Here is a 22,325-nt window from a genome sequence, read left to right as displayed (position 1 = left end):
CACTGGTAGGTTATGGTGCTAATATAGGGAGACGGGGGGCTTCCTAGGTGGCGTTGGTAGTAAAGAATCTGCCTGCCAATGCAGGAGGCACAGAGAAGCGGGTTCAGTTCCTGGGTCTGGGAAGATCCCCTGGAGGAGGAAATGGCAGCCCACTCCAATATTCTTCACTGGCGAATCCCATGGGCAGAGGAGCATGGTCGGCTACAGTCCAAGGGGTTGCAAAGGGGCGGGCGCGGCTGAGTGCAGATAGGGAGACACCCCGAAGAGGACTGGTTTGCTAACTTCTTAGTGGCCAGGGGATGCACTGATTTTCCTTACTGGTATTTTTAAATGTTGAGAAGAGGAGTTCGGTTCCCCCACCCTGCTCATCTAATTGGTAAAATCATGGGGACATCTGAATCTCTTGAGTCACATAGGAATTTAAAAAAAATTAGCACCGCGTGTCACAGGATTCTTTGGGTTTAGTCTCTGAATGAGCTAGGGGTGCTTTGCTGGCTTTATTATTCCTTAGGCAGCTTATTATTTTAATGTAACTTTCTCTGCAGGTTGGGGTTATAATTGAGTGTCTTTGGTAAACCCCTTCTATTGGGTCCCAGACTTTGGAATCAAGATATATTACTAGTGCAGCAAATAGCTTTTGAGGTTTCACCACATACTCGCACTCAGCATCATGCCTGGTATCTATTGATAAACCATTTTCTATGGAATTTAATGCAGTGGGCATGATAGTTGTTAATGAAGTGATGGCACAATATAATGATTATTCACATAAAACCTTGATATTTATAAGTCCACGGATGGCAACATAGGGAGTACAAGGTCTGGGTGGTCAGGGAAAGATGGCCTGAGGACTAACAATTAAGTTGGTATTCACAGAAGCGAGAAGGGAGGTCACTGCACATGGAACGTACCAGGGTGGGAAGGAACCCGGCCCTGGGAAGAAGAGACAGGAGCTTGTGTGGCTCGAGTGCAGGACGAGGTGGGTAGGAGACAGGAAAAGAGAATGAAAGTGAACATAAGCAGGGGTGCCAGGCGAATGCCGTGGAGTGTTCTAATCTACTCTGCTGAGGACTCAAGTTTTTTCTCTAGTCACAGGCTGTGTGACCTTGGGCAAGCCATTCTCTGTGCTCAGAGTTTGACTCTCTGTGCCTGTTTCCTTACCTATAAAGTGGGGGAATGTTATTTAGCTCAGGGGTTGTGCAAATAGATTGTTCATAAATATTTTCTGAGTGAATAGTGTCAGGCACTGGGTATATGATGATTTGTCCCTTTCCACATGTACCAAGCACTGAGATCATACGTACTGGCAAACAGTAGGCCTGGCACAGTGAAGACTGTAGCATATGGAACCAGCCTGCCAGGTTGGAATGTCAGAACCGTGGCCTCCTAGTCCAATATATTTTCTCCTTCAAGTTCTGTAAAACTTAGTTTTCTCAAATGTAAAGTAGGAAAAATAGTAATGGCTATTCCTCAGATTATTGTAATTAGAGAATACGTGTAAAGTAGTTAACTCTGCCCTTGTACCATATGCCATACACATATTTGCTTTTTATTATTCTGGCTTCTGAAGCTAATGGACGCTTAATGGGATATTATTTGGAACTTGTTAGTAGAGATAGGAATCCCTTACATATTAAGTGGGAGGCTCTTGGTGTTCCTACTACTTTCTGCTTGTGATTTCGGCTGCTTTGAAAGTGCTTAGATCAATAGCATCTGAAGTTCTCAGAGAAGGGCCCCAGGACCTAAGAGTGGACACGTACGCCTCTCCACACAGCAGCACTTGCCCTCTGGAGAGTTGGCAGTTCTGAAATGGCAAGTTTCCTCTCTACTTAGAAATGAAAAGCCGACCGTCATTTCACTTTGGCAAGTGTTGCTTTACCTTTCAGGGCAATCTTAACCACAAGCTTATGTGGGACTGAGGCTAGAAGGATGTGCCATGTCTATAACAAGATTCTGCCATGTGTTGAGGTTCTTAGTGTACACATGCTGTGATTACCAAGATGTCGCCTGAATTCATCAGTCAGGGCTGCCCTGCTGTGTTTGTTTTGTCCTATTTCTGCTGGTTTTGCTCTCTTGACTCACTGATCAGGGGAGAGTTCCCTCCAATATCAGATTGAATAGTTGCTTTTCTGCTAAGAGTTTTAGGGAGAGAGGCTTGCAAAGAAAGAATGCGAGGATAATGCAAAATACGTGGGTAATGAAAGGTTCAAAGCGATCTGCAAGGAATGCCCTCTGCTCTCTGTTTCTCCTGTCTAGTAAATGCTGGTTCATCTTTTTGACTCAGCCTCAAAGATGCATCTTATGTGATGTCATCCCTAGGCTCCCTTCCTCTTTTTGTGCCTTGATTTTCACCAAGTAACTGTCTTGCTTTTGTAGTGATCCTTGGCGGCAGAAATTGTATTTTGAACTTTTTACTGGTACCTGGCACAGAGTAAACACAGGTATGTTTGCTGACAATGAAAATCATCACCTTTCTTACACTGTATGTCAAGGAAAAGGGAAATGAAGTTGCTTCTAGATGAGGTAGAGAAGAGCTTGTGAATACCACTGGTTAATTTCTTTCCTGCTCCACTCCTCAGCCTCCTCCCTTCATCTAGCACGGTTTTACTGATGGTTGATTATCATATTAGCATTTTTAGTCTTTCTTGAAAATTGACTAAGTAGAGCCATTTCATCCTAGGAAGGAAAAAGCACTTAACCCTTGCTGCTGAGTTAGCACTTCTTAACTAAATCAGGCAAAACCTCTTGAGTATTTGGAATGACATTGTCTTTTCTCTCTGTTTTTTAAAGTGTAAAATGTTCACTGTAAGTGGTGGTTATGTAGGAAATTACCTTGGTGCAATGGTAGCCTCCAAGTATACTCCCAGAAGTCACAAAATTGAAAGTCTCGCTGCTGCTGCTGCTGCTGCTAAGTTGCTTCAGTCGTGTCCGACTCTGTGCGACCCCATAGACGGCAGTCCACCAGGCTCCCCCGTCCCTGGGATTCTCCAGGCAAGAACACTGGAGTGGGTTGCCATTTCTTTCTCCAATGCATGAAAGGGAAAAGTGAAAGTGACACAGGTCGGCCACATTTAGGTGCTTGAATCAGGTCTTATCAAATCAATTAGAAATACCCAGAAGGAAGCAGGGAACCGAGAGTTGCTAGGGTTCAGGTAGGGTGCGGGGAGTAGGATGGGCTAACCCACCAGGTTCCTGGGTTATGCGTTGGTTCTCTAGTCTGTCTTTTTCTCAGTCTCCTCTCTAATGCTGTGGCTACAAGGACAGTATCTGAGGTTATTAAAAAGAGGTTCAGCAGATAGGAGGTCCTGGCACCAGTGTGCTTCCTCTTAATGGCGAGACTTGGGCAAGTATGCCTGGCCACAGCTGTAGTTCACCAGTTAATTCGGCGAGCACCAATGTGTTCTATTAACGTTTCTGAGAGAGAGAGTAGAGGTGGGACCAGCATGGGAATAGAATGGGAGTCAGAGACGGATGTCATATTTGGGGACGACAGAGCAGCCGTTCTGAAGAAGGCTATTGTACATTATGACTTGGTCCTCCCACCCCCTTCTATTAGTAAGTGATACTCTTATTCAGTCCTTTTTATCTGCATTCAGCATACTTATGGTGCACTTATTGGGTATATGTTTAGCACATTTCAAAGATTTCTAAATTTTTATCTATATTTAACACGTCTATGAGTTTATCTCAGATTGGGAAGATCCTCTGGAGAAGGGCATGGCAACCCACTCCAGTATTCTTGCCTGGCGAATCCCATGGACAGAGGAGCCCGGAGGGCTGCAGTCCATGGGGTCACAAAGAGTTGGACACAGCTGAGGACTAACACACACACACACACGAGGTTTATGAATTCCACTTATTTTTCTTGTTCTCTCAAGAAGGACTGAATATTCTCAAATAATGCAGCAAACCCACATTGTAGTGATCCCATACACATAGAAGTATAATATTCATGATAGGTTCTCATTAACTGGTTTTCATCAGTTGCCCTTTGAACTCTAGGGAAAAAAAGCAGCCTACTGCAAAAATAGGTGACATACACTGTTTTCAGAAATTGAACACAGTGTTTATCGTTGTCTTGGAAAATCGGCAGAAAAATGATAGAACCTGGGTTTTTTGTAGATGGGAAATGCCCTCAGTACCATCTTGCTATTGACTTAGGAGCAGGGGAAACTGATTCACAGAACCGTTGAACTAGGAAACACCTTGGAGACCATGGAGTTCAATCGTTTAAATTTTAAGATACAGTGTGTGAGGATCAGAGGTCAAGTGTCTTATCTAAGATCACACAGCTTAGTTATCTGCAGAACTTAGTCTTTAGTTCCTTGAAACCTGGTCCAATTATTACTGTAAAAGGAGTAGGATTTCTTATATTTTTTAGTGGCTGAAGTATGGTAAACATTTATTTGAAATAGCTTTTTATTTTGAAAATGAAAATGTACATGAAACCTCAATTTATCAAAGTACATGTTTCTTTTCTTTCTTTCTTTTTTTTTTTTTTTTACATTTCACTCTGAGTGCTAATGGGATCTCCTTACTTCAACATGCCAATCATTTACAATGATAAATGAGAAAAGTGGTAAAAGACATATTCAGCTTTTTAGGAGGGCTGGACTGGATTAGTGCATTGGCTGGAGTGTCCTAAAGGAGGAATAGGCTGAACTGGCCCTGGAAATCATTTTAATTTGATAGTCACTTAAGTACTCATTTATCTGCTAGTTGTCCGAAGGTATCATGCTATTTTCTGACTGTAATATTTGTGGTTACTTGAAGTCACAATGTAAACAATATAAATGACATAAATGGAAAACTTACAGAAATGTGTATTTCCATAAATATAACAGGAAAGCAACATTCCTGGCTTTCCTGTGAATGATCCCATTGTCTGCATGGTGATGCTCTGTTCCCACCACCTCCATACCACATCATCGCACTGGGTTTAGGGCAGCCAAGAGTGGAGAAGAGACCTGTTTGATACTGTATGATATCACTTATGTGCAATTTAAAAACAGTACAAATGAACACACATGCAAAATAGAAACAAACTCAGATTTAGGGGCTTCACTTGTGGTTCACTGATAAAGAAACTGCCTGCCAGCCAATGCAGGAGATGTCGGTTTGATCCTGGGTCAGGATGATCCCCTGGAGGAGAAACTGGCAACCCTCTCCAGTATTCTTGCCTGGAGAATCCCATGGACAGGGGAGCCTGGCAGGCTACAGTCCATGGGGTCACAGAGTCGGACCTGACTTAGCAACTACACAGGTACACAATGGAAAATACATTAGTTAATTAATTCAGTAATCTTGATTGACTATGCCAAAGCCTTTGACTGTGTGGATCACAATAAACTGTGGAAAATTCTGAAAGAGATGGGAATCCCAGACCACCTGACCTCCCTCTTGAGAAATCTATATGCAGGTCAGGGAGCAACAGTTAAAACTGGACATGGAACAACAGACTGGTTCCAAATTGGGAAAGGAGGACGGCAAGGCTGTATATTGTTACACTGCTTATTTAACCTATATGCAGAGTACCTCATGAGAAACGCTGGCTGGAAAGAAGCACAAGCTGGAATCAAGATTGCCAAGAGAAATGTCAATAAACTCAGATATGCAGATGACACCACCCTTATGGCAGAAAGTGAAGAGGAGCTAAAAAGCCTCTTGATGAAAGTGAAAGAGGAGAGTGAAAAACTTGGTTTAAAGCTCAACATTCAGAAAACGAAGATCATGGCATCCGGTCCCATCACTTCATGGGAAATAGATGGGGAAACAGTGTCAGACTTTATTTTTTTGGGCTCCAAAATCACTGCAGATGGTGACCATAGCCATGAAATTAAAAGACGCTTACTCCTTGGAAGAAAAGTTATGAGCAGCCTAGATAGCATATTCAAAAGCAGAGACATCACTTTGCCAACAAAGGTATATCTAGTCAAGGCTATGGTTTTTCCAGTGGTCATGTATGGATGTGAGAGTTGGATGGTGAAGAAAGCTGAGTGCCAAAGAATTGATGCTTTTGAACTGTGGTGTTGGAGAAGACTCTTGAGAGTCCCTTGGACTGCAAGGAGATCCAACCAGTCCATTCTGAAGGAGATCAGCCCTGGAATTTCTTTGGAGGGAATGACGCTGAAGCTGAAACTCCAGTACTTTGGTGACCTCATGTGAAGAGTTGACTTATTGGAAAAGACTCTGATGCTGGGAGGGATTGGGGGCAGGAGGAGAAGGGGATGACAGAGGATGAGATGGCTGGATGGCATCACTGACTCGATGGATGTGAGTCTGAGTGAACTCTGGGAGTTGGTGATGGACAGGGAGGTCTGGTGTGCTGCGACTTATGGGGTCACAAAGAGTCGGACACCACTGAGCAACTGAACTGAACTGAGGGAATCTTGATTGAATGCCTCTTTCCTGCCAGCCACTAAGAACTGTGGATGCAACAGGGAATAAATAAGTATGTCTGTACTCCTGATGCTTACAGTCGAAGGGGGAAAGAAATGAAGTAAAGTAAGAAACATGGAACAAGGTTATGATAAATGATACAAGGAAATAATTGATCACAGGACATGATAGATGGGGAAATCACCAAAGTGGCATTTAAGACGTTAATGGGGGTTTTGTTGAAGGGAGTGGCCAAGAGGTTGCATATGCAGTGGGAGCTAGAGAAGGGATAGGTAGGCAAGAGTTAATTTGTGTGTGACCATGCAGGCCATGCTGAGGAGCCTGATTTTACCCTGGGAGCGATGGGAAGCCACTGGAAGGTTTTATGCAGCAGATGGAAGTGACCCTGACTTCTTGGGCTCCTGTGTGAGTGACAGAGGAGGGAAGGCAGCGTGGAGACCTTGAGGATGCTATTGGAGAGATGATGACAGCTTGAACAAAAGTTTAAGAGTGGGGCCAGGAAGAAATAAACAGATGCCGGAGCCCTCATGATACGTTCTTGGATTGAATATGGAGGGTGGAGAAAAAGAAAAAATCGAGGACAATTGCTAGTTTTTTGACCTTAGGAAGTGGGTCGTTCCATTTGCCAAGACTGGGAACTCTAGGAGATAATAGAGGGTCATTGGAGAGAAAAAGAGCTCAGTGGTGGATACAGCTTGAATGATATGCAATGTGCACATGGAGATCATCCGGAGGCCATTGCATATATGAGTCTGTTACTTAAAGGAGAGGTTAGGGTTGTAGATAGAAAATTTTGGGGTCATTGGCCATCGGATTTGATCATATCCCTCAGGGAAAATTGAGAGGTGAGGACACCCATAACTGGTCTGATATTTATCATTCCCCCAGTCGGCCTGGAGATTAATCATGGCTCTCTTTTCACTGGGCCTAAGCTTCAGAATCCTCTAAAGCTCTCTATGCAGCCACCACCAATCAGTTGAATCCTAACTGATGAGTAAAGAAGGAAGTAGCAAAAAGGAAAAAAATAAATCGAGATGTTAATCTCAACCAAGACTTTTTACCTGACACTAAATTCTAAGTGAAACTGATTGCAAGGCTCTTTGCCCAGCGGTAATAATAATAAAAATAACATTAACAAACATTGGCTAATGGTCTCTAGTTTGCAGAGTGATTTGTCCATACATTTAGTAGGTTTTGAATATCTTTATGGAAAGTATGGGAAGTCCCATCACTTCATGGCAAATAGATAGGGAAAAAGTGGAAACAGTGATGGATTTTATTTTCTTGGGCTCCAAAATCACTGCAGATGGTGACTGCAGCCATGAAATTAAAAGACTCTTACTCCTTAGAAGGAAAGCTATGACCAACCTAGACAGTGTATTAAAAAGCAGAGACATCACTTTGCTGATAAAGGTCCGTCTAGTGAAAGCTATGGTTTTCCCTCTAGTTATGTATGGATGTGAGAGTTGGACCATAAAGAATGCTGAGCACTGAAGAAATGATGCTTTCAAATCATCAATCCTAAAGGAAATCAATCCTGAATGTTCATTGGAAGGACTGATGCTGAAGCTCTGGTACATTGGCCACCTGATGCATAGAGCTGATTCATTGGAAAAGACCTTGATGCTGGGAAAGATTGAGGGCAGGAGGAGAAGGGGATGACAGAGGATGCGATGGTTGGATGGCATCACTGACACAATGGACGTGAGTTTGAGCAAGCTCCGGGAGATAGTGCAGTCCATACCACAGTCCATGGGGTCACAAAGAGTCTGACATAGCTTAGCAGCTGAATAACAGCAACAATGGATAGTCTTTTGCTAGAATTTTGTAAAAGGCATAGAAGCATTCCCTAAGTGACTCTTATATCAGCCCTTGGCAGAAGCCTGACAGCATACCACTTAGTAGTAAAGTAGGGAAGGCCTTTCTCTAGAAAGGAAAGCAAATGACACTCAGGTAGGTTTTCTGTGGGTAGAGTGTTCTTGGGTTGGGCCATTCCTTAGAAGAGGACCAACCTTACTTCTGTGGACGTAAAAAGATTAGTCACAACCTAAAAGTTGAGTTCAGTTCAGTTGCTCAGTCATGTCTGACTCTTTGCGGCCCCGTGGACTGCAGTATGCCAGGCTTCCCTGTCCATCACAAGCTCCCGGAGCTTGCTCAAACTCATTATATTTTATTCACTGGAAATTTTTAGGACTTAAGCCTGGGAGGCAGCACCTCAATTGACCCTGAGAGAACTGCTCCAAGGAGGCGAGGAGAGGGGTCAGGTTATGTAGAAATTTTGCAACAAAAGGTAGGTAGTTTGAAGTCAAAAGATTATTTTAAATTAAAGAAAACCAGGTAACCCAAGTTAAGGAATTTAGTGCTTTTCTATGTATGGAAAGATGCAAGTGTCTGGGCTCCCTGAAATCATTCCTATGCACCTCACATATTGCAGGCCAGTATCCTGTTTTCACATCTTCAGTTTCCTCAGGGGAAACTGTAGGAAGTGGCTGTAGTCTGGTGGCTGCTATTAATAGCAGAGATTCTTCCCTTCCTGAGTTCCCTCACCTGCTCACCTGCTTCCAGCTCACCTTCCGAAGGGCTCACCAGCTCACCTTCTGTGGTGGCTGCAATTGCTGTTGACTGTGCATGCTTAGTTTACTGACACGGCAGGAAATAAATAATTTCTTACTTCCCACCATCTGTAGCCTAGACTCCTACATCTGGAAGACTGTGTTCTTTTCTGTGCTGCAAACTTGAAATGGCAATGTGTAGGATTATAGGCGATGTAGCTGGGGGTGGGGGGGACTGTGAGGAATCACCTAGTCCATCCCCCCTCATTTTGCAGTTGAGAAGACTGAGGCTTGAGGTCAAGAATTTGAGGGTTTCTTTTTGTTTAAAAGCCACTCTTTAGAATGAGGTGGTTCAAGGTCCTAATACGAGTCTGTGATATTGCTTGGGCGACATGGCCTTTGCAATTCTATGTTTTTCTTTTCTTTTTAAAAACTCTTTATGCAATTTTTAAAGGTTGCTTTCCATTTGCAGTCACCACAGAATGGTGGGTATAGTCTCGTGTTGCACAGTACATTCTCGAGCCTAGATTACACCGCACAGTTTATGCCTCCCCTCCCCCACCGCGTATAGTCACTCCCCCTCCCCTTTCTCCTCTGGTGACCACTAGTTGATTCCCCATCTGTGAGTCTGCTCCTTTCTTTGTTATGTTCACTAGATTATTGTATTTTTTAGATTCCACATATGTGATATACAGTATTTGGCTTTTCTCAGTCTGGATTATTTTACTTAGCGTAATGCCCAGGTCCATTCATGTTTCTGCAAATGGCAGTATGTCATTCTATTTTTATGGCTGGGTAGGATTCCATTATATGTATACCACAGCTTCTTTACCCATTCGCATGTCGATGGACACTTGGGTTGGTTCCTGTATCTTGGTATTGTGCCTAATGCAGTTCTATCATATGTTTTTCAAGGGTTCCTCAGGCAGCCCTAGAGAAATAACCAAGAGTTACCATACGTATCACCCTATCGCTTGCAGAGGACATTGGCAGGTCATGAGAGAAGGCCACCAATCCTCTGAATACTTTTTCTCTAATTCCAGTCCCTTGGTGCCCACTTTCTGGTGCCAGAAAGTATAGTGTAAAATAGTGGTGTGACACCCAGTTTTATCATGACAAAAGTGAGTCTGAAACCATGAGGGATCTCTCTCATTATGCGGATGTTGCAGAAAGAAGGATTTCTGTCTAGGAGCAGGATTCGCCGAACTAGCACACCTCTAGACCTGCTGAATTGGCCTCAACTTTAATAAATATTTCATGAGGACAGTCATTTACTGGATGTGTACAGAAATTCCAGGCACACTGATGGATCCTGAGCAGGCCTTGTATTTATTCTTTTAGCAAAAGCGCAGTTGTCTGGCATTATTAGCTCTAGTAAATCTCTCCTGGTCACAAAGCGAGGACATATTTCCCTAGATGTGTGTGGAGAGATTGAAGCTGAGGCCACGGGAAAGGGGAAATGAGAGCCTGCTGAGTGGCACTGGATCCTATTAGACTCAGGATTTTCTGAATTTTGGACCCCATTGATCTGACTGCCTCTCACCCTGTTTTCAGCAACCTAATCTGTTTGCAGCAGGCCAAATTGCTCCACGTCCCATCAACATCGCTGTCAGAAAAATCACTGACTGGCCAATTGTGAACTTGTCAAAGTGACAAGTGGGCATGATGGCTGGGACAGCATTCCCAGGCTTTGCTTTGAGTGCAGGCAGCCATGTGGAGTGGTGGGTGGCACCTGAAAATGGAAACTATTGACAAGAAGGGCAAAGGGGAAAGGTACCCTGGATCCTCCGGACAAGGAATTTTTAATTGTGTGTCTTTCTTCCTTTTCTCTCTCGTATTCCTCCTCTTTTCCCATCTGTATTTCTTCTTACCTTCCCCTTCTCCTCCTCCTTGACCCCTCAGATGCAGAAAGAGAGATCCACGCAGCCCCTCATGTGAGTGAGAAATTAATTCAGCTGTTCCGGAATAAGAGTGAGTTCACCTTTCTGGCCACTGTGCAGCAGAAGCCATCCACGTCAGGAGTGATCCTGTCCATTCGAGAACTGGAACACAGGTAAGAAAGCACAGTCTACTTCTCAAGATCTACCTGGCATTCATCACTACACAAAATGTAAAGGGTGCCACTCCAGGAAAATGTTTGGCTGGATGAAACCTGCGGCTGTTGAACACATTTGTGGACTTACTTTGCGTTAAGAATTTATTTTGGGTGAAGTGGCTTTCTTGTTTGCTCTCCAAGGACCACTCGTGAGTGTCTTTCTCGCCTATTTTGTATCTCCTGATAGACTTCGCTCATATAAAACCACATTCTATCCATCAGATTTAGGTCACCAAGTTAAGTGGTTATATTTACCAGCAACCTCCAATAGGCCTTCATTGTGTTTATTTTATAGGAACTGTGCTTGACACTGGGAATATTAAGGTGAATAGTATGCAGTTTTTATTCTAAGGATCACATCACCGAAGTTAGTAGGGAAGATGGACAAATGAATGTCGTGAAAAGTGCTGGAAACTTGTGTTTTGGGGATAAAAGTAGTTGCTGTCAGTTCTACTAAGCTCTGTCTTAAGCCAAGAAAGGATGATGGTTGATAAGGAAATCATTTGAGTAGATATTTGGCAGGCTGTATAGGAGGGAGTACAGAATAGGAAGAAAAGCATTCCAGAAAGAGGTTGTCATGATTTGAGGATGGAACAGGTAAGCGGTTTGCAGGTAAGTGTGTGTGGGGAAGGGGCGAGAGGTTTGGGGTCGTCAGCGATGGGTGGTGTTACAGAGGCAGGCAGAAAGTCCGATCCTTTCAAAGCCTTGTTGCCATGTCCCAACACTTGGACTAAAGACCCCATAGATAATGGGAAGCCGTATAAGGGCTTTCATTTTGAAAAGTCCCTCTGTTAGGGAATTTGAAGTAATTAGATAATCTAAGACAAGGTATAAGGGCCTCTCTGGGATATACTGGTAAGCTGGAGCAAAGCAGGAGGAGAGGGGAGAAAGAGTGTGTCCACAAGCCTCTGTTCCCTGAGAGCCCCCTCTCTTGCCCCCGTAAGTGTGCCAAACCAGAAGCTTGCTCCCCAGACCAGAGCCCCTGGACAGGCAAGTAGGCCTCTTTCTCAAAAAGACTGGGGGTGTGTTTCAGTGTGCTGTATATGCAGTGCCCTGGAAATGGTAACCTGCCAAGGACTATCTCTTCGACTGCTACCGTTCCATGGGATCCAGGAACTTGGCTCCATGGTTAGGCAATGAAAGGTGTCCCTTGGGTGATGGCTGTGAAAAAACAAGCCAACAAACAAACCCAGGGCAGCGGATAGTGCAAAAGTTCTCTTTATACTGACCTGCCTGGAGTTCACAGACACAGACCTCCAAGATGGAATGACTGCCTGTCTTCCTCCTGGAGAGTCTTACAGCAGGGCCCTGAATATGTCTGTTAGATTAGATGCCTTCCCCTCAAGCCAATGCTTTACTGTAAGCAAATGAGCTGCCTCTGACCTGCCCCCTGCCCCGCCCCCGCCAGGTAGGTGGGTGAGCTCTTTCTCATATCATTATAGCCTTGAGGGTCCTGGGAACAGGAATCCCTTTGGTTTTCAAAGCTAGGCATTGTGGGCGGCTTGTCTCTTAGATGTAGGTCTTAAGAACTGGGCTCCCTGTTGTGGAGTTCAAACTCTTTGCCCCTTAAACAGAAGTTCTAGGTCTTGAATTCCTCCTGACTGTGGCTCTCTGAATGAGGGTGGGGTTTACGGTGAGATTATGTCCCATACCCTCTCCTATCTGCTTCAATGTAGTTTTTTTTTTTTTTTTAAATTCTCATTTGCCACATCCCTAGCCAGTCTTTAGGTTTTCTCCAGCAGTAATTGTTCCATGGGTAGCAGGAGATTCAGTGTGTCCGTTGGGGGAGGTGTGTTCAGGGTCTTAAGTCACCATCTTGGATTGGAACCTCCCTGCCAGTTTTAATGTAATACCAGGTTTATATTAATCCTCTGAAAATACTTACGAAGCACCTACTCTGTTCTAGGTGCTATGCAACTTTTTGTGGGGAAATGAAAGAAACAGTATCTAAGAGTTTGGTGTGGGAAGCAGGGCACGACCACACAAAAAACTAAGGAATGAAAAAGAGCTATTAACAGAAGAGTATTCCATTGGAGTTAAAAGGCAGTGTGTAGCTAATTTCAAAATTATGTGGCTCCCCCAAACTGATTCTGTGCCCTCTCCTCCCCTAGTGGACAGTGGTATGGGAACACTGGCATCCCCAAGCCCATGTAACAGTCAGTGCCCAGGCAGAGGGTGGCAAGAGTTACTGGGCAGGGGGTGCAGGAAGGGCAGGTGGGCCCTGGGCACCAGGGAGCAGCCAAGCCAGGGGCTGAGAACTGGTCCCAGGGAGGTGGCAGGTGGTGGGAGGCAGGGCTGCGCATGAACAGAGCCTGCCCAGTGTGTGCTCCACTGTCCGCCCAGACCTCACTTAGGAAATGCAGTCAAAGGTAAAATTGCTAAGAATTTCAAGACGGTGACTGCAGACTATTAAACCAGAAGCGTGGGGCCCTTCTGAGGGCAGAATCCTGTGCAGATATACTGGTCACCTGCCCATGAAGCCGGCTCTAAACTTGACCTCGTAGCAGACACGGTGCCACCCTCCCCGACCTCCTCAGATCTCTTGTGTAGGTTCGTTGTGCCCTTCACCTGGCTTCGATGGGCTGTTTCCAAAGGTTAGCACCTAACAACTTGCCTCAGAGCACTGGACATCAGCTTCTGTAACCTCTTCATCCTACTGGACTCAGAGTGGAAGTGTCTGGGAATTTACTTCCTCCCCAGGCAGCCTGAACTCAATGATTGACTTAGGAGCTTGGAGTATGGAAGCCTAGTCCCTTGGCCTTGGACACCTGGAGGCCAGTCAGGTTCTGAGGCTTCATTTATTCCCCAGAGCGACCAGGAGACAGGCTGAGGCTACGACTTCCTGTTTTACTCCATCCCTCTTCTGGAAGCACTTCTTTAATAGAATACTTGCTCTTACATTCTCATGTCAGAGTCTATACTGGGAAACTGGAGTTCAGTAAACCTTCCTTGTACTACTATTTGGTATGTCAACCTAGATAGGCCCACTGAGGAAAATGATGGAAAGGTGTTAGGTTCAGTGAATTCGGTATATTAAGTTGGCCATTAAGGAAGACGACCTAGAGGGGAGACTCCTGAAACAGGTTGAGTTTTGCAGGCAAAGGAAAGGAAAGGGTACCGACCTAGGGAGAACAGTGTGGGCAGTCTCACAGGGGAGAAATTAAGGAAACGGAATTCTTTGTGTGTGTGAAGAGAAAAGAGCAGAGAGTAGACCAGTTTGGCTGGAGCTGAGGGTCTTTTCATGCACATTTCCAGCAGAGGTGAGGGTCAACCGTTCTGTCTCTTTTCAGTGGTTAAGTTTGCCCTCAGCCTCAGAGGGATGTGGTGGACCCCGAGCCTTCAGTGAGGATGCTGCCGGCAGTACCGTGAGCTGGCTGTCTCTGGGTCAGCCTGGAGAAAGCAAGCTGACGTACGTGTTGGTGAGCAGGTACAGGTTAGAGTCCCTGTGTTCTGTAGGTTGGGAGAAAGCGCAAGTTTCTTATTGCCCAAGGGTGGAGATGTCAAGCCAGTCTCAGCTTCACAGACACGGGAAGCTCATGTCCTTGCCTCACTGGCTTAGGGGTTGGGTGTGAGGGCCTCCTCCGCTTGAGGGCCATGCAAATGTCCAGAAAGCAGAATGTACGGTGTCTTCAAATGCTTCTCAGTGGAAGCAGAGAGCTTCCCAAAGCAGGTGAGAAGTGAGTGGAATGGCAGCCGATACAGGAGAGCTCCAGAGTCAGATGTCGTGGAGCCTGGAGTTTGACTTTTAGCTGCGCCATACCTGCCATGGAATGTCTTGGAACCTCAATTTCTTTGTCTGTAAATGAGGATAATCATCTACTTTGTAGGGTGGTGGTAAGCATGAAAAAAGAGAGTGTGTGTTAAGTGCACAACTCTTAAAAAATATATTTCCTTTCTTTGCCCAATCCTAAGTGTTGAAACACTATTTTATGGGTTTCTCTTTGGAATCTAAAAAAATCCATATCTTATTTTAAGAAAGGCTTTGAAAGCCCTTTTGGTGTTGTCATGTAGAGTCATCTGAGGCTACCTTTTCTTACTTTCCTGGCAGGTTTCTAATAGAACCTGAGGATCGTTGAGTGGAAATCATGACCATTTTTCACTGTAATAGGAAAACCTCAGGTCTTGACTCAAACAAAATAAATGAGGAAATATAAGACATTCCCCTCCACTTCTTAATTCTATGGTGCCTTCCTCCATGTTTGTTTAGTCTTATCAAGGGGAAGTATTACTATAAAGGATTACCTCTGAATCTGTAATGCACTCAGCTTTAGGTAATAAAGATCTGGTTTTCATTACCTCCCATAGAAATCTCACACCTCTTAGCTGTCACTCCACCATCTCCTCCTCATTCCCCCAGCCTTTGGCAATAGCCTTCTGTCTCTATGGATTTGCCTATCTGGACATTTTATATAAATGGCATCTTACAATATGTGGTCCTTTGTAGCTGGCTTCTTTGATTAGAATGTTTACAAAGTTCTTTCATGTTGGTAGTGTGGGCCAGCAGTTCATTTCATTTTATTGCAGAATAATATTTGTTGTTTGGATACACCTTTTATTTATCCATTCATTAATTGATGGGGCATTGGAGTTGTTTCCTCTTTTTGGCTATTCTGAATAATGCTGCAATGAGCTTTCCTGTACAAATTTTTGCGTGGACACATATTTTTATTCTCTTGGTATTAACTAGGAGTAGACTTGCTGAATCAAATAGTCACTATGTTTAACTGTTTTGTGGAATTGTCAGACTGTCTTTCAAAGTGCCTGCACCATTTTACATTTCTACCAGCAGTGTATGAGAGTTCCAATTTCTCCACATTCTTGTTAATGCTCATTATTATCTTTCTTTTTGATATAGTCATCCTAGTAGATGTGAAGTGATATTGCACTGTGACTTTTTATTAACTGGAGTACAGTTACTTTACAATGTTATGTTTCTGGTGTATGCAGAGTGAATCAGCTGCACGTATACATGTATCCCCTCTTTTTTGGATTTCCTTCCCATTTAGGTAACCACTGAGATTTGTTGAGTATTGGTCCTTTTGCTATACATTTAGATTTTCCTGATGGCAGATGATGCTGAGTATCTTTTCAGGCACTTATTGGCTGCTATATATCCTCTTTGGAAAATTGTCTATTCAGATCATTTGTCCATTTCTAATTGGGTTGTTTGTCTTTATGGTTTTGTATTAGTTTTATAGGTACAAGTCCCTTATTTCATATGATTTATAGATTCTCCCCACCCCCCATTCTGCAGATTCTATCATTTTCTTCATAATATACTTGGAGGCTAAAAAGTTGTTAAATTTGATGTTCAGTTTTTCTTTTGTTGCTTGTACTTCTTTTCGAAGAAACCATTGCCTAATCCTGAGTCTGAAGATCTACTGCATATAATTTCTTTAAAGAGTTTTATAGGCTTAATATTTATATTTCAATCTTTGATAGATTTTGAGTCCGTTTTCTCTGTGGTGTGAGGTAGTGGTCCAACTTGATGTTTTGTATGTAGAAACCTAGTTGTCCCTGCACCGTTTGTTGAAGACCAGTGAATTTTCTTGATAACCTTGTTGAAGATCAATTGCACATAAATAGGACGGTTTATTTCTGGAGTCTCAAATTCTATTCCATTGATATATATGCTTGTTCTTATGCCAGGACTGTTTTGATTATTTGGTTTTGTGTTAAGTTTTGAAATTGATAAGTGTGAGTCCTGCAACTTTGTTTCTTCCTTTTCAAGATTGTTTTGGCTAGTTCAGTTCTCTTGAATTTTCATATGAGTATTACAACCAGCTTTTCAATTTCTGCAAAAGTATCAGCTGGACTTTGAAAGGGATTGCATTGAATCTATAGATCAGTGTCGGGGGTATTGCCATCTGAACAATATTAAGTCAACTGATTGATAGACATAAAATCTTTCCATTTATTTAGATGGTGTTTATTTTTTTCCAACAGTGTTTTGTAGTTTCAGAGTATAAATTTTGCATGACTTTTGTTAATGTTTTTTAAAAAATGTTTATTAAATATTCTTTTTGATGCCATTGTAAATGTAAGTACTAATTTCATGTCTGCATATTGCTACTTTATAGAAATTCAAAGTGATCTTTGCATATTAATCTTGTATCCTGCAGCTTTGCTGATTTATTTTATTGTAATAATTTTTTAAAGAATTTCTTAAATTTTTACTTAAAAGATCAAATCATCTACAAATTGTCTTATTTCTGTCTTATCTGAATGTCTTTTATTTTTTTGACTAATTGCTCTGAGTAGAACTTCCAGTACAATGTTGACTAGAAGTGATAGGAACAGATAGTCTTGTTTCTGATCTTAAGGAGGAAAGCTTTCAATTTTTCACTATGAAGTGTGATGTTAGTTGTAGATTTTCTCAGATGCTTTTAACCAGGTTGAAGAAATTTCCTTCTGTTCCTAACATGCTTTTATCAGGTTGAGGAAGTTCTCTTCCATTTCTAGTTTGAGTGTTTTCTATCAGGAAAGAGTATTAACTTTTTTCAAGTGCTTTTCTGTATCTATCAAGATGATCATGTAGTTTTATCCTATTCTATTGATGTGGGATATTATACTAGTTGATTTTGGACATTATACCAAGATTGGATACCTGGGATAAATCCCACTTAGTCATGTGGGATCTAGTTCTTCTCATATGTTCCTGGATTTGATTTGATAGTATATTAATTTTTGTATCTATATTCATGAGAAAGAATGATTTGTAGTTTTCTTTTGATGCCTTTGGTCTGATTTCTGTGTTAGACTTTTAGGCTATGTGAGTTATGTGGAATAGCTTTTTTTTTTTTTTAGCTAACATTTGTTGATTATGTATCATGTACTAGGCGTTTGCTTCTCTGGTGGCTTACTCAGATGGCAAAGAATCTGCCTGCAATGCAGGAGACCCGGGTTTGATCCGTGGGTTGGGAAGATCCCCTGGAGGAGGGCATGCAACCCCACTGCTGTATTCTTGCCTGGAGAATCCCTGTAGGCAGAGGAGCCTGGCCGACTAGAGTCTACAGGGCTGCGAAGAGTTGGACATGACTGAAGTGACTTAGTCCACAGGCACTAGGCATTTAAATTATTTTGTTTTTTTCAGATGATCCCCCTTGATTTTAAATATACTGTTTTGTAACTTGATAATGAGTTTTGTCTCTCTCATTCCAGTATTTATAGTAGCTATCCCTTTTTCTTGTCTTATGATACTGGCTAGACTCTTGAGATTAAAGGTCCTCATTAAAGTCAGATAGAAGCAGCAGACAATACTATCTTAATGTTTTCCTTATCTGTTTAATATAATGTCTGATAGTTTCTATGATAGTTTCTAATCTATCTCACATGTGTATATGTATATATACGTATATACACACATATACGTTACCATGTAAAGGAAACTTAGTTCTGTTCCTGATTTACCAGAAGGTCAAAAGATCATGAACGGCTGTTACATGTTATTAAATCAATCTCGCCTATATGTATGTGTATATATAGTATATATATGTATGTGTTTTGTATATATACACACACATAAAATCATCATCTGATTTAAAAGGCCAAAAATTATGAACAGTTGTAACACTTTATTAAACACTTTCTCTGGGTACCTTTTGAAATAATTTTTTTCTTTCATTTATTAACATTAATTACATTGAGTCCATGAAGTTGAATTATTTCTGAAATCCTTAAATTTATATTTACTAATGTTGGAGAACACTCTTAAGGGTCCCTTGGACTGCAAGGAGATCCAACCAGTCCATTCTGAAGGAGATCAACTCTGGGATTTCTTTGGAAGGATGATGCTAAAGCTGAAGCTCCAGTCCTTTGGCCACCTCATGTGAAGAGTTGACTCATTGGAAAAGGCTCTGATGCTGGGAGGGATTGGGGGCAGGAGGAGAAGGGGACGACCGAGGATGAGATGGCTGGATGGCATCACAGACTCGATGGACGTGGGTCTGAGTGAACTCCGGGAGTTGGCGATGGACAGGGAGGCCTGGCGTGCTGCAATTCATGTGGTCGCAAAGAGTCGGACACGACTGAGCGACTGAACTGAATGTTTAAGATTTTTGCATCAATATTAAATCATTACCATTTTATTATTATTAAGTGCTGATAAATGCTAGACATTGTTCTAAACACTTTAAACTCATTAAATACTTTTTACCTCATAAGTGAGATATAGTAGGTTTTTCTGACTATGTGATTTAATTCAAAGCTTTTTGAATTTTATGCTCTAGACTGGTTTAAATATAGAGGCAATACCTCTTTTATAAATGTTTCTGATAGAATTTGCCTGAAAATAATGTGGGCTGATAATTTGTGTTTGGGGAGGCTGGGAAATCTTTTATTACTGAAAATGTTCGTTTCTCATCTCTTTTATGGTATTGTTCTATTTAATTAACTTTAGACTCTTCTGTGGACCAATTTACATTTTGTTGAAATCATATACTTTATTGAGATTTCCCTCTTTTGGGCAAATAGTTGGACATTATATTCCTTTACTTAATAAAAATTTTATATTTGTGGTTATTTCTTCATTAACTTGTAATAGGAAATATGTATATTTCCTTCTTGGTGAAGCTCATCATGGATTGTGTAATTTATTGACCTTTTTAATGAAACAGTTCTTAAGTTTAATTGAGGTCTGCTATTTTTTTCACTTTAAATTCATTGGTTTTTTTCTTCTTGCCTCTTTTTCAGTCACTTTGGTATTTTTACTGGCTCCTTCGATGTTTAGTTCATTTGCTTTCAGTATTTTCCATTTACTGGTAAAATCACTGAAGACTTTATATTTTCCTAGGATTATCAGTTTGAATATAGCCATGGATACTGCTATATACTGTTTTCATTTTCAGTTTTTTCTATAGTTCTTAAATTTCAGTTGAACTCTTTTTGATCTAAGTTAGAGGAATATTTAAAAATTTTGAAGTGATTAAATGAAGTACTTAATGGATGACTTCTGGTTTTCATGGTTAATTAAAGATGTATAATATGTGCTGTAAGGTAATGAGAGAGAAAATCTTTCCTGGTATCTGTACGTACTCACTATTATTTTCTGAGGGGAAACCTCTTGAAAGGATGTGCAGTTTGTGTGTACACAGATAAACCTTTGTGTAGCATCTTAATTGCATTATTCAACTGTTTTATTTTATGACCTTGAACTATGACATTCTGAGAGAGAGAGATTAATAGCCTTTACTATGATTAGACTTTTGTCATAATCTCCCTGGATAACTTTAAGGGCTAATCCTAGAAGTGTCATGCACTGCCTGTACCACATTTTATTGACCGTTACTGGGAAATTGGTTCTAACTGTGTGCCAAGGATGAGAAAGCCTGGTTACTGGAATAACTAGGCAGTCTCTGTCTTGCTTGTTTGGAATGTGGTCTGTGCCCAAATAATGATAAAAGCATAGGTAAGAGACTGCATCACACAGGGGTTTTTGCCAGGTCGTATCAGAGGCACATGGTATGTAATTAGCAACTGTTAATACTAAGCAGACAGATGATTCCTTTTCTTTGGCTCTGCTTAGGGCTGCTCAGAAATGACGTGTCTGATTTCCAAGGTTTGCATGGAATATATTGTCCCTGGAATAGATACTGCCCCGGATATACTATATGTGGGAGGTTCCACAGGACAGTGAAAAGGGCACAGCTACTGGTACCTGGAGACGGAAACGAGTAACTCCTTGGGATTTTTGTACAGGACTAGAAGTATGTGCCACACTGCTATGTTTAAAGTGGATAACAAGCAAGGGCCGATTGTATAGCACATGGAACTCTACTCAATGTTATATGCCAGTCTGGATGGGAGGGAGTTTTGGGGGAGAATAGATACATATATAAGTATGGCTGAGTCCCTTCACTGTTCACTTGAAACTACCGAAACATTGTTAATCGGCTATACCCCAATACAAAATGAAAAGTCTAAACTTTGGGGGAAAAAAAGTATTTGTTGGCTGTAATGTAAAAAACAAAAAGCCATGATGGTGATGTTAAGGTGGAAATTTGATGCTGGGGGGAAGGTGGATGCTGGGAAGTGGCCAGATGAGCAAACAGCCATTTTAGTTCACTGGTTAAAGAAAACATTATCACCCAAACCTTCTGGTAGTGTGCAATTTCCAGTGAAAAGTCACCTTTGCTGATGAAGCACCATGGGGACCCACATTTTGAATCTGAACACTCTCCCCCACGTGCACCATGGCAAGTTGTCATCCGGTGCCTTTTCTGTCATCCAGAAAAGCTGCATTTACTGTTTTGGAAATCACTGCTTCCAGTGTCTGCCAGGCTTCCACCTCTTCTCAGGCAAGGCCGTTATTGAATTAATGGTGGAAGAGTTCATTCAGTGGCTGAGGTTCCTTCTAGCTAAAGGCAGGCATCTCTCTCACCTGGTGGGATTCCAGCAGCCGGAAGTGGATTATTTGGGAGATGATTCCTTAAACCAGGAATGAACTACTTGGCACAATGGTATCTAGAAACTCCCTTGGAAACTGAGCCAATTGAGTTCCCCCGAATGTCTGGAGTGAGTAGATAAAATGAAACGGAAAGCTTAAATATAAAGACAATTGCAAACATACCTGGAGGTAATAATCGAAATGGACTCTTTTATGTAGTGGAATGGGTACTCTGTTATTCTTGCCTGTATTTCTAGTTTGATGAATTTTTTTTATAGTACCAGTTGAGCACATTGGTAGAGCGACAAAGACGAATGTCTTGCTGAGCTATCTTAATAGCAATGCAGATTTAATGTTTATTTTTCCTGATTAAAGTATGTTAATAAAGAGCTTTGTTAAAATGGAAAGCTTAATTAACGTGGATTAAATCTAATTGAACATTCTGCCAGTATATGCAACTCTATAAGATATAATCGTAAATCTTCTGGTTTTCAATTTTACTCCTAAATTATAGATAAAATTTAATCTAAACATAATTAGCCAGGAATCTGAAAGTTGGGGGTCTAAGAAAAAAGCTTACTGTGGAACGCTGTTGTGAGTTGAAGAGGACATTTTTGACTTGCTAAGAAGGCTTCTCTTTTTAAAAGATTTTGTATTTCAAAAGTAACTCTTCAGTTTTTGTAGCCCTTGTGGCGGAAAGAGCTTTCTACTTTGATGCCGGATTGATGTGGGTTCAGTTCCCAAGTCTATCAGATGTGTGAGCTTTTGCAGTTGCTTTTAATTAACCTCAACCTTGGTGTGTTTTTTTATGGAAAGTGAAGTTAATGATGGCGTGTGTGTGTGTGTGTGTGCATACTCAGTTGTGTCCGATTCTTTGCGACCTCATGGACTATAG

General features: G+C 41.9%; 1 protein-coding gene across 3 annotated transcripts in view; it reads left to right on the top strand.

Annotated features, from left to right (window-relative positions):
• The window catches only part of NELL1 (neural EGFL like 1), a 1,021,326-nt gene that overhangs the window by 94,654 nt on the left and 904,347 nt on the right, over nt 1-22,325 (top strand). For all 3 annotated transcript variants that reach the window (XM_040255650.1, XM_040255649.1, XM_040255651.1), the window contains exon 3: nt 10,854-11,004. In XM_040255650.1, coding sequence (XP_040111584.1) covers nt 10,854-11,004 — 151 coding nt within the window. The remainder of the gene's footprint in view (nt 1-10,853; nt 11,005-22,325) is intronic.

This window comes from Oryx dammah, unplaced genomic scaffold (assembly GCF_014754425.2).
Source record: "Oryx dammah isolate SB20612 unplaced genomic scaffold, SCBI_Odam_1.1 HiC_scaffold_15, whole genome shotgun sequence".
Taxonomy (NCBI): Eukaryota; Metazoa; Chordata; class Mammalia; order Artiodactyla; family Bovidae; genus Oryx; species Oryx dammah.
Note: the sequence above shows the minus strand (reverse complement) of the source record. Positions and strands in the feature narration are given on the sequence as shown.